The sequence below is a fragment of the Taeniopygia guttata genome, chromosome 3, assembly GCF_048771995.1.
Source record: "Taeniopygia guttata chromosome 3, bTaeGut7.mat, whole genome shotgun sequence".
Classification (NCBI taxonomy): domain Eukaryota; kingdom Metazoa; phylum Chordata; class Aves; order Passeriformes; family Estrildidae; genus Taeniopygia; species Taeniopygia guttata.
Window position 1 is genome coordinate 82,006,541 of NC_133027.1, and position 12,334 is coordinate 82,018,874.

Consider the following 12,334-nt stretch of genomic DNA (forward strand, 5'->3'; position numbering starts at 1 on the left):
TTAGATAAATGAGTGAGAGATTTCTTCTTGATGTTGAAATGCATCCTTGCTTAATGGTTTTTGCTGTGTGTTTTGATGCCTTAGTTCTTAGCTATTCAGAGATGGTTTCATTGTTTGACAGGAATATATAATCTCTGAGCTTTTAAAAGGATAGCTTGTTATTTCATTTAAGTCATTCTAGTTTCCAAGCAACGAAGTTCTGTCTGAACTGTCAAAACACTGTTTTGAATAATGGATGACTGTAATATGACCCAATGAACTGGTTTTGTATCTATTCCTCTAGTGATAAAATTGACAATCAATAAAGTAATCACTATTTCATTATAATCTCTGTCATGGTGTTTGGACTAGGTCACAAATTGCACTCTCCCATTATGCATAACTTTACCGCATTGTTATATGAAAATGTTTAATAGTTTCATCATTTCTGGCATTGCTTCACTGGTAGTTCAAGTTTGACCATTGCATTTTAGAAGTCTGCATATGTCTCAGTTTGTCCTGGTGGTCTTGGTTTCGGGAGATCTTGGGTTGACAAAGAGCTATTGAAGTAAGTGTGTTGTTTGAAATGTAAATGTTTGGTTAAATGCTTTTTAAAGTAAGATTATCAAAGGACTGTAACTCAAGATCTAATTACATATCCACAAAGTACTAAAATAGTTATACTAGAAAAGCTTGGAATACCTAATACATATTTCAGAGGAAAGAAATAAATCTATTTATTCTGCATATTTAATTATCTCTACTTGTCATCTGTTTTCTAATAGGCATACAGTTTTCTGAATTTTGGACACTGATTATGTGTATGTTCTTCAGGAAGAATGAAGGATTTTTATTGTACTTTTCTAGGTTTATATGATATTGTGTACACTGTTGTGGAACAAGGTTGTGACAGGTACTGTTGTAATACATCCCAAGTTAACTTGGACTGTAGTTCTTTCTTCTGCAGCATTTTTCAGGCTTTATTGTTAGAAAATGTAACTTGACAGAAGACAATTTGAAAAATAATAAAGCTAATTAATGTTTTGAAACTTCAATAATTATTTAGATTTTCCTAATAAACAAGTATTTTAATATCATTGCCTCAAAAAATATTTTAAGGCATTTAGAATTAAATCTTAAATTGTGTGAAAGTTTGAATCAATTAATCAATGAATCTCTGAAAGTTTTACAGAAGTCTGTACATATTACAGGATCCACAAGAGCTTAAAGTTCCATAAGCTTAAAAAAATGCCCACTTTTTGTTTCATAAATACTGAGAAGTAGAAACTCTCTGTGAGACCACCTTCTGTAGTAGGAGATCAAATGAGCCTTTTGATGATAAATTTTTCTATTCATTTTTGAAGTAAGCTTATGAATAAAATAAGAACAATGTAATTCCACAACCAGAGTTACACATGTAGTTGTTTGGTATTTTTACAAAGCTTTCCTCTACTTTGTTTTTGAGTAAATAATGTAGGTGAGCTCAGTTCAGTTTGAGCTGTACACCTGCTAAGTTCTTAGGAACCATCATACAGGTGAGAGAGCAGGTTTATTATTCCTACAAATGTATTTTTACCCCTTGCTCTGCTTTATTTCCAGACACCTTTCTTCCAAGCAGCTGAACAATTCCAGCTATGTCTTGGTGCCGTCAGGCACTTCTGTGCCTGACACAATTCCATGACCCACCAGGCAGTCCCACAGCTGTTGTCCATACTTTGATACTTTAGCAAGTATATAAATTGTGTGAGTAGCTAAGAGAACGGTTAGAATACAAGAGCAAGAGAGTTGTGACACCAGCTTACTGCTTATAAGTCATCCAGAGGTAATGTACAGAAATGGAAGAAGCACAAGGAAAATGGAAGTGGTTGTCTAGGTGGAACGTGGAAACATCAGGGTGTTTTGTGGGATTTTTATGAGTCTTCAGGCTTGGGAGAAATTGAAGAAAAAGAACTCTAGAATGACAAGAATTTAATGCAAAGTGTGTCTGGAGTTTCTGTGTTGGAAAAGACTGAAAGGCACTTTTCATTCATCTAATCAAGCTAAATCCTTGTCAAATACGGTAAAAACATGTGAGAAGCAGACAGCTTTGAGGTACTGGAGAAGGGTAAAAGCAGGGCAAGATAATGCCACAGACCCCTAATCCCAGTCAGCTGGGATTAGGTGATTGATTAACATAGTGGTTTATGGTTGGTGTGAGCATTCATGTCGAGGGGACTTCATGGGTGGACAATCACCAGTGGAGTCCCAGAGGTATTAACTGGGGATTGATTCTGGCAGCCTGACAAGTTCGAGAAGCAGGAGTCTAGAAAAAACTTATCTAATCTTCCTGTCTATAAAATCATAAATAAAGAGGAATATCAAGAGTAAAAGGATAAATCAAAGGGTATGAGGAAATAAAGGAAGGGTGGCGATAGTAGTACTGGTAAATGCATAGCAAATGGTCAAGTAATAGCATGGTAAAGACTAGCGTTTTTAAATAGGGTGTGGTTGGTTGAAAACAGCTGGATGCCTGGGTAGCAGTAGGACAAGGCAGGAATACAAACAAGCTGTGATGATTAACCCTGTGAAGCAAGCTATTGCACGGATGAAGGAAATCACGTGGAACAATTGTGCTGGAACACCTATAACTGGAAAATTCTCTTGTTGGAAAAGATAGATAAAGGAAAAAGCGGTGCAGTCACACTGTGTGTTACTGAAACTTGGGAAGAAGTGAGATGAAATTGCGTGTATAAAATGGAGGTTTTATTTGGGCCAGCAATGTTAAGTTGGATAGGAGTAGTTGTATCTTTGGTGTTTTTGAGATGGGAGATTCAGATGGAATTAAGTAGTTGCTGCACAAGCAAGGTGTTATGCTGTTTCCAGTAAGTTTTTGACAAGTATTAAATATCCTGCTCTTTTTAAAAGATTGGAAATTGGGGCTTTTTTGTTTGGTTGCAGGGGGATTTTCCCCCTAAGTAAGCTTGGATCAGGACATGGTCCTTTAGGTGAAATGGATGGGAAAAAAATGTTTGCATGTAGTTAGTATTACATGTAAAGGGCATTTTTTAAAGCAAGTAAACTTTTGAATCTGGAATAAAGAGGTTAAGTATAGATAGAAACGTGAAATTGTCATTAATTTTACCTTAGATACAAAAAGCAATCTGAAGATTGTATTTTAACTACAGGAACAAATCTTTGGGGGAGAGATTTCAGACCAATTGGATGAATAACAAATTTAAAAACTGTACTGTAAGTAGGTTGAGAAATCAAACAACATAATGTTGTGGGAAAAGGGCAACTCAGAAACCATAAGGGTGTAGTAGTATTTCCAGAGATGAAGTACAGAGATAAGGTCTGGCTAAAAAGAAAAAAAGAGTTCTAACTCAGCGGCTGAAGATAAGGATGGTAAAACGTGGAGTGGATGAAGAGATTGAAATTTGGTCAAGCTTGAAGATCAAAGCTGATGATATTTTATCTTGAGGACCTTTAGTGGTGTTACACATATTTTGAACATACAAGCAAAGCAGGAATATACAATGGGAATGAACATAGGAAAATTATGTCCAAGGTGGGAAAGTCCTTTACAAGCTTCATATACTTCAGTTGTGGATAATTACCAGCTGAGATTGATTAGAAAAGTGATTAGACTGAGGTTGATAAATAAAGTAATAAAATCCCTACTGAGATAATTTCAAATTAGCATGGTGTGCTTATTCCAAACAGGCTGCCTATTGTACTGGTTAATCTCAGAGCAGACATTGGAGTGTGAGGTGGGGAAAATGCATTGCAGTTTCTAGAGCCGTCTTTTCATACTTTCATGTGGCAATAGTATAGTCTTTGCTCATGATACAAAATTCCATCAAAACTATCTGGTTTTGTTGTTTCCAGACTGGATTAAAGTGTCTCTATGTTGTGTTTTTTGACTTTAGAATTCATTGCTATGACAGTTTAAGCCTTGGGAAGAGGGTGTGTTACATGGTGGGAGAGGAACCTGTTAACGTTTTTAAATATTGCCTGGGGAAGAACTCATATCATTTAGAATTGTGAATTTTGATAGGTGTCTGCTATATTTCTATGCAACAATTTGCAAGGCAGAAATCTGAGTCCCAAGTCAAACTAAGTCACAAAATCTTTCATCTGACTGTGTTGCAAGTATTCTGTATTTACATTTTTTTTATTACAGCGTATTTGTGTTGAAGGTTATTAATGAGAAAGACTGCTCACTTGATAGTACTTGTTGAATTTATTGATTTATTGTTCTGTGATCTAATAAATGTTAGATATTAGCTGTACAATAATGTTAGAATTCTCATTTTCTTGCCTTTATACAACCCAAATATTATTTCTTCAAGCATTATCCAGAAACACAGAATTCAAAGTTTGAATAACTTATTTTCTATACTTCAGTAGTAGGCAGAACTGTCAGAGCTTACTTTTTCAATGTATTAAAGAGTGGATTCACCATGGATTTTTAGGACTTCTAAATTCATTGCTATTTACTCTTCTTAAGGAATGTATAATATTCATAAGTTCTACATACATTTTCAGTTTTTGCTAGAACTCTGAACAGAGTACAGTATTGGTTTTTGGAAGGGAGAGAATTCTACTTGTTGTCAATCATATTCTCCTCTAAAACGTCATTTACATTAGGCTTTTCTGCTTGTGAAGTGCAGAAAAGATGTGGCCACACATTTTAAAATAAAATACATTTTTCTGAAAAAATGCTTTTCTTTGTATTTCAGCTTTTCTGTTGGAACAATAGAAATTAGAAAAATGTGAGGCAAAAAGTTTAAAAAACCTATTTTGATTCACTTAAAACATTGCTTGCCTTTAATTTCCTGTACTCCTCAAAAAAAATATTTTGCAGGACATATTTAGGAGTTTCCTGCTTTTCTAAGGCTTAGAGCAATTATTGTTTTTAAATTTTCTAACTGTCTTTTACTACATTGTTTGTTCTTGTAAATGGGTACCCAAGGAATTGGACAATTTTTTGGTTTAATTTTTTTTACAACAGAGTATAGAAAAATGTGCTTCTGCATTGCATTAGAACATTTCATCAGAACTAAAACAGAGAAATATAATGTACTATATAGCTTGTATTCAAATAAGTTCTAAAATTCAATAATACTACTTTAAAAGTTTTATTTTAATCTGACTCTTTTGGTTTGTCTGAAACTGTGTAAAGGAATGCAATTCTATTAGTGTGTCATTTTCCTTACTACAAATACATCTCAGCCATTTGCTTGGCATAGGTTTCTGGATAATCTGTAGGAACAGGCCTCTAGAGATAATTTTATTAAAAGGAATGTGAATAAAATGAAATATGTGAAATATTAGTATTTAAAATTAGGAGGTTAAGCATCAAGTTAGAGCCTAAATTATTGCTGCATGTTGTGATTTCTTTTCTTATTAAAAGAATGAAGCCACTTAGTAAATCCCATTAACATCACTAACAGGTAAAATATGCTTAGCACTTTGAATCACAAATTTGATTTTTATGCAGCTGTCAGTTGCATTATTGGTATCAACAATTGGGTTTAGAAAGAGAGAGAAAGAAGTGATCCTATCGATTTTTTCCTTTTGCTTGGGAATCTTTGCATTCATTTTCAGAAAGGTGTGAAAATTCTGACCTGTGTAGCACCATGTGTAAGTCTTTGACTGAGTTATTAAAGAGACTTTAATGGGTGAATCATGTGAACACAAGTAATTTAATATTCCCTTACTTATATGCTGTCCTTAAATTTGCTACTTAATGGTGACTGGCATTTGAAGAGAGTTTCTCCCTTACCTTAAAATTTCTAACCACCTTTCTGGCTATAGCCTTCTTTAATGTTGTGGGGTTTTTTTGCTATTGAATTTTGATTTAAATAACTTTGTAGTGGATTTTCAGAGAAAAAAAAAATAATGGTGCAGTTTTTCTCTGTGAAAGTTACCGTTCTCTTTCAAAGGGCTTCAGAAGAAAATATTTCAACAATCCAAAGCTCCACCAAGAGAAAGAAAATAGCCTGAATTGAATTGTATGCCAAGTCACAATAATTTATTCTGTATTAGAGCTGTTTCCAAAACCATGGTCCACTTTAATATGTTTGTCTTTCTCTTTTAAATAAGAAATGTCATGCCTAAAGCACATCAATTCTGTCTTAGGGGAAAAGTAGCTTAAGGACTGAAATGCATTAGGCAGAGTCACTTCAATAGTTGATGCAGTTGGACTCTGCGAGTGTTTACTTGAGATTGTAAATTTGATTCTTGTTCCTGGTATTGATTATAACTTATTATAATTTCTCCAGTATGTAAAAAATGCCTAGAATTCTGAATACTTCGAATTTGTAGGGGGTTTATGTTGATTAAATCTGAGTAAATACTAAATCAGGATATACTTTGCATTTACAGGCACTTGCAGACCAGTTTGAAAATACAAATACATCAGTATCTGAACGCATGAAGATTTTCTACTGTTGTCAGGTGCCTCCACATTGGGCCATACAGGTGTGAAACAATTCCATTTCAATCTTTACTTAAGAGTCTGTGATTGTTATTTTTGATGCTGCATCACTCCAAAGTCAAGTGAGTGTGATGCGACTTTGAGTTGAATCCCTGTAGAAATGGAGATCACCTAACATACACTAGGTGTTTCTGGAGAGAAGTCAAGTTCTACATTGCTTTGTCTTTTTCTGATATGCACAGGAGTAATTGCTTTTTAGTGCAATTCTTTATTTTTCTTTTTCCTCCAGTACAAAGTAGACTAAAACTTGCAAGCTTCAAAGATATTTCCTATTAAAATAAACTTGCCACTGTCTTGCCTTTTATTACTGGCTTACTTATGCTACTGTTACTTGCATCTTTCTTGTCTTTTAAAGTTCACTTTGGGAAGTTGATAATGGTCAAATCAGCCAGGTTGAGAGTCAATAATACACTGAAGAACTTGAGCTGAGAAAGCTTTTTTTTGAGACAGTCCCCTCTTTTACTAATACTGACAGGATTTTTTTGTACCCATAACTACACTGTTCATTTTCTAGAACAGAAATCTACACACTGAACACACTGAAGTCTTATCTGATGATGCTGTATTTAACAAACTCAAGAAAACTGTTAACATTGCATACCTCCAAAGGTATTCATGTTGGTTTACTTTTAATGGTGTTTTATTCCTTTTTGATTTACCATCTCACTGCATGTTGTTTTAACCAATCATATCTTCTCCGAACATTCTCAAGATTTTCTACATAGCCTTTCAACAGGCACTTGCAACATAACCATCAAATATGGTTTTCATTTCCAGTTGTCAGAGTGGCATTTTCAATCCAAGCCAGTTTTCTAAGCCAAAGATAGAAATGCTAAAATAGGGATTTATAATGAAAGATGACTCAATCTTCAAGTCATAGTAATGAAGACACATTGCATATATAAATTTTACCAAATATAACTGAGCAAATTTAATTAAACATTAATGAGATTTAGTTTTAGCCAATGGCAAAACGTTTTTCATAAGTGATTAATATCAAGCTAAAAGAGAAGTTTTCAGATTTTTTTACATATTTATATCAAAGAATTGTAGCCAGATGTTAATTTTTTTTACTACTAGTCTAATCCCCTCTAGTAACTCCTTGGATTTGCAATACATACTGAACCCAAAGAAATAAAGATAGGTTCATGGTATATGTAGACAATTTCACGGAGTCTATTCAGGATCACCAAGTCCACTGCAGAGGTTAACTATGTGGAGCATAAGTAGCTGTCCATACACAGAATACTCCCATTTATTTTTGCAAACCTATTTGTCTGTCACCCATAGTACATGTTACCCTTTCTTCAGAGGTTAAAACCTAGTTGCAATTTTAATCTTCTCTTAAAAAATAAAGACCAAAGATGACTTTTCAAAGTAGTGAAAAAATGCCATGTTTGTTTTAAAATTGAAGACATTACTAATTTATTTTCATTAGTACACTGAAATAATAGCTGAATTTGAAATAACAAAGAGGCTGACTGAACTATGAGGAAAACTCAACTAGGGAGTTGAACCTAAATTCAATATTGGTTTGGGTAAAAACCAACATCCTTTGGAACTGGCTGTTTGGGACAGTGATTCTCACAGCTACTGGACAGAATTGTATCAGAGCCTTTCTCTCCATCTTTGTTTCTCCACAGGTGCAGATTACTATGACAAAGCATTGCTAGAAGGGACTTTAATTCCCTTCTTTGACCTCTGTTTCCCACTCAGCATTCCCAACATCCTACTGCAGCTGTTCTCCAGCTGCATGGGCCTCATTTTAGGGCTGGAAGTTCATCTCTGTCAATTCATTCTTGCTGTGTCCATTTCTGGTTTTGTATTATATTGTTAAATTGTTCAAAGCACAACTATTTTTATTCAGTTGGTGGGAGGTTTTTGAGGTGTATACACTGTTTGAGGTTCCAGCCTGAAGTTTCAGGAGAATAATTCCATATTATCTTGTTGATGTCAGAAATGCCTCTAACATATTTTTAAATTGTAGGCATTATTTACTATTTTCAGTTACCTGGAATTTCTTACCTTTCCAGCGCCAGCTTGCAAACTTACTGTTTGAGCTGGGATGCACCAGCTCTGCCTTACAAATATTTGAGGAGCTCGAAATGTGGGAAGATGCAGTAATCTGCTGTGAAAGAGCAGGACAACATGGAAAGGTAAGAAAAATGTTTTACGTAGCTGAGATCCCATCTTGAAATAGCATCTGAAAGCTGAAGGACTGTCTGGACACTCACTTCTACAGGGGTGTCATCACAGGAAAATCTGCTTAGGAAAAATGGACACCTGGCATAAGAGCCTGTCATAACCTGTGAAATGCTAGAAGAATTGACTTGGAGTAATAGCTACATGAAATAGAAGTTGATAAATAAGAAGCAACATAGAAGTGGATAAATAAGAAGTAAGCAACATAGAAGTGGATAAATCAGAAGTAACGTGAGATGCAAAGAAGATTGTGATAGTGATCCTTGAAAATATTCAAGGATAATTGAATTAACTACTATGGATAAACAGCAATGTGGGCATTTCAGGAAAGTGCAGCTGTCATTCATGATGGAGTCTTGAAACTTTGTCTGAAGGGAATATTAATTTTCTTTCCCACTTGATTTCAAACTATTCACTGTAGTTTTTAAAAACACTTTAAATAGAGTAACATCAGTGTTTGATGTATTTAATTGCTTAATGTTAACATTTTCAAATTACAGAATCAAACACTTGAGACAAGAAGTGGTGTAAGATTAAAAGACTTTACTTGTTAAGTCTGTGTTGATGTTTTCCTGAACTTCTCCATCATTTCTTTAGCACTGTACCGCTGTGTGTGATCAGCTTCAAAGAAAGTTAAAAGCCATCATCTAACTCTGTGTATCAGTGACATAACTGTTTAAAATTGCTGATAACAGGATATATTAGCCTTCCTATTGCTGATTATTTTGCTTTTACTATTAGAGCAATGGTAGGAAGATTTTAGAAAATCATACCTGGAAGCAATGCCTGCTTTTATGTAACTGTAAATGTGTTCTCTTTCCGGTGCAAACTCCCACACAGGCTGTAGCAGGAACTTATGCTATCAAGCAGTATTTTCAGAATTCATATAGATATTCAGAAATACTCAATTTCAGACAAAAATAGGTTTTTTTCTTTTCTCCCCTCCTTTTCCCTCTGTTTGGTGTATGGTAGCATTAAATGTATGGATGTACATATGCCTTTATGATACCACAAGCACAAAGACTATTCTCTAATATAATTTAAGCTTAATGAATAGAGATATATAATTTCAATTGATAGGAAAAAAAGCAGAACGCCTTATACTTACATGGTTTTTTCTAATTGTCATGCACCAAAGCCTAGATTTTGCTCATTATAAACTGAACAGATATGTCTGGCTGGCAAATTCTTTGCCACATTATACATGCCTTGGGGATCGCATGCTAATATCACAATCTTCTCAGTACATGGAGAAATAGAGGTCAGTATTTTCCATTTCCTGGAAATGCATTCTGTCCTAGTTACATTCACAAACTGCCCTTAGGGAGTTATGAAAATGGTACTCAGAGAAAAAGACAGGATATCTGACACAGGAAACTGCTTAGAAATGCTTTCAGAATGAGGGATTGTGCTGTGCTTTGAAAAAGAGAAAATGCTGTGTAAGTATGGAATTACAGTATTGCTGGAAAAAAGCTAGTTTTGGACCAAAAAAGACAGAAAATTAGAAACATGTAGCTGTGCACCGAGGGGAATGAATATCTATGCACTTTATTGCAAAATGTTTAGAGTGTGAACTGCATATATTTACCAAAGTGTTTTGATGTTTTTAAACCTGGTGATTATTTTTGTAGAAATGCACAAAAATCTACTGGAGTAGTATGGTGGCTACTAGATGTGCAAATTATTAATGAGCTTAGCATATATCTGTGCAAAAGAACAAACTCTCTTTAATAAACTTCTGTATGTTTTTTATTCACAAATGCTTTTATATGGAAAACCTGAATTTAAATAATGAAAAATATAATAAAAGTGCTAAATATCAGCAATACCAATGTGATGCATACTTACACATCAAAGTAATACCTTCTTCCCTCCTATTTTAGAATTACCAGCTGATACAGAAACAGAGTACGTAGATAAAGCCACGTGAAGCTCCACATTCTGCTGTTAGAAAATACGTAATTAATTTGCTTATAAGAGGGCCATGTAGCAGTAAAAATTTTGCAGGGTAAGATGTAACTAACAAACTTTTAGCAAACTTTTTCAACAATTTGTTACTGTTACTAGATTGGCACTCTATTAATTTGTTTTAAAACCTGAAAAAAGTAGACTTATTACATGACTCAACAAGAGTAATAGAGTGCCAAGCAATGAGCAAAATGGCACAGAACAAGGAGAAGAAATTATTATAACATCTGAATGCACAGTATATTGATAGTTACTGTGGCTTTCTGACTCAAGTATTTTACTCATTCTATCCCTTTTACAGACTTGTTGCAAAAGGAGGCATGTCCATGTGTGTAGTGAGTGTTGAAAAGTGCCCTTCTCCCTTCTTTTAACTGTGAGAAGTACCCAGAAATCTCAAGAGTATTATTAACATTGGACAACTCTTATCTAAGGTGTAAGAGGTCTCTTCCACCTAACAATGGTACTATTTCCCTGCTAAAAGAAAAAGAAAGGGTGAACCAGAGATGTGACTTCTCAGTTCTTCCACTTGAAGTAAGGCCTTTCTCCCCTGCAAGAATTCTGTAACATGGTAGCTGCTGACCTTTGATAGATTAATGAGATCTGCCATTTGGCATCAGATGGATATTCCATCTTGCAATAGCCTGTTTTCAGACCTATCTCCATTCTATCATCTTGTGAGAGTATACAGCATGATACAGAATCTGGTTTTAGATCAACATATCCTAGCAATACATGTTCTGCAGGGTTATTTTTCTTGTCTTGCATGACACAGATATCTCAAAACATTTGAGTGAGGAAACACAATTATGGCAAGATCTCAAAAGCCCACCTTTAAAGTCAGGTATGACTTCTCAGATGTAAAGCAGTACTACACTGATTAGTGCATGAGCTCATTCAAGGACTTGATTAATTTCCATTCTACATAGTCATAGAAGGTAGATAAGCATTCCTGTATATGGGTTCAAAGCTAAGAAAGAGGAGTAAATGTCTTGCTCAGGGTCTTGCATGAAATTACGGGGAAGATGAAATTAAAACCTAAGAACTTTCCTTTTCTCTCACCGCCTTTTCCCATGCTCCTCTATTCTGCTTCTTATCTGTTAGCCAAGCAAATTATGTGCAAGCAGAAAAAATAAGACTTTCTAGGAAATACTTTGAACTAGCGAAGGAATTAATTGTAAAATAATAGAACTGGTAGATCAGAAAAAAGTGAGGCTAATAGGATCTTTTAGGAAATATATAAAATAAAAATATAGGAATGCAGAAATGGGATGGCAAATGGATGTTTAAGGTTGGGAAGCCAGATGCAGGATGAATCATGAACTTGGTGTCCAGGAGTCTGTGTAGTGAGTAATGAAAAGGCACCACCTGTTGTTTAAACTAGGCCTCCCTGTACTGATTGGGGATTTTTATGAAGTGTTGCCTATTTAATTCCCATTCCACTAATAGTAGTTCCGAAGACAAGATAAGAGCGTAAATCTTTCTTGTGCTTAAATCAACTGACTTTTGAAGTCAGTGTTGAATTCCATCCACCCTGCAGACTATGCTGTGAAAATCCAGTATTGTTATAAATACACCGGATTCAGTCAGTAAGGATACAGCCCTTTTATTTAAAAGTTATTTTTTAATTGATAATTTTAATATCATATCTTTCTAAATTTAGAACATGATGTTTTTATGCTCTTAAATGTGAAGCACCATTAGTGA

General features: G+C 34.6%; 1 protein-coding gene across 3 annotated transcripts in view; it reads left to right on the forward strand.

Annotated features, from left to right (window-relative positions):
• The window catches only part of TTC27 (tetratricopeptide repeat domain 27), a 114,181-nt gene that overhangs the window by 74,739 nt on the left and 27,108 nt on the right, over positions 1–12,334 (forward strand). For all 3 annotated transcript variants that reach the window (XM_004174637.5, XM_072927212.1, XM_072927213.1), the window contains 2 exons: positions 6,349–6,444; positions 8,494–8,616. In XM_004174637.5, the coding sequence (XP_004174685.2) occupies positions 6,349–6,444; positions 8,494–8,616 (219 nt within the window). The remainder of the gene's footprint in view (positions 1–6,348; positions 6,445–8,493; positions 8,617–12,334) is intronic.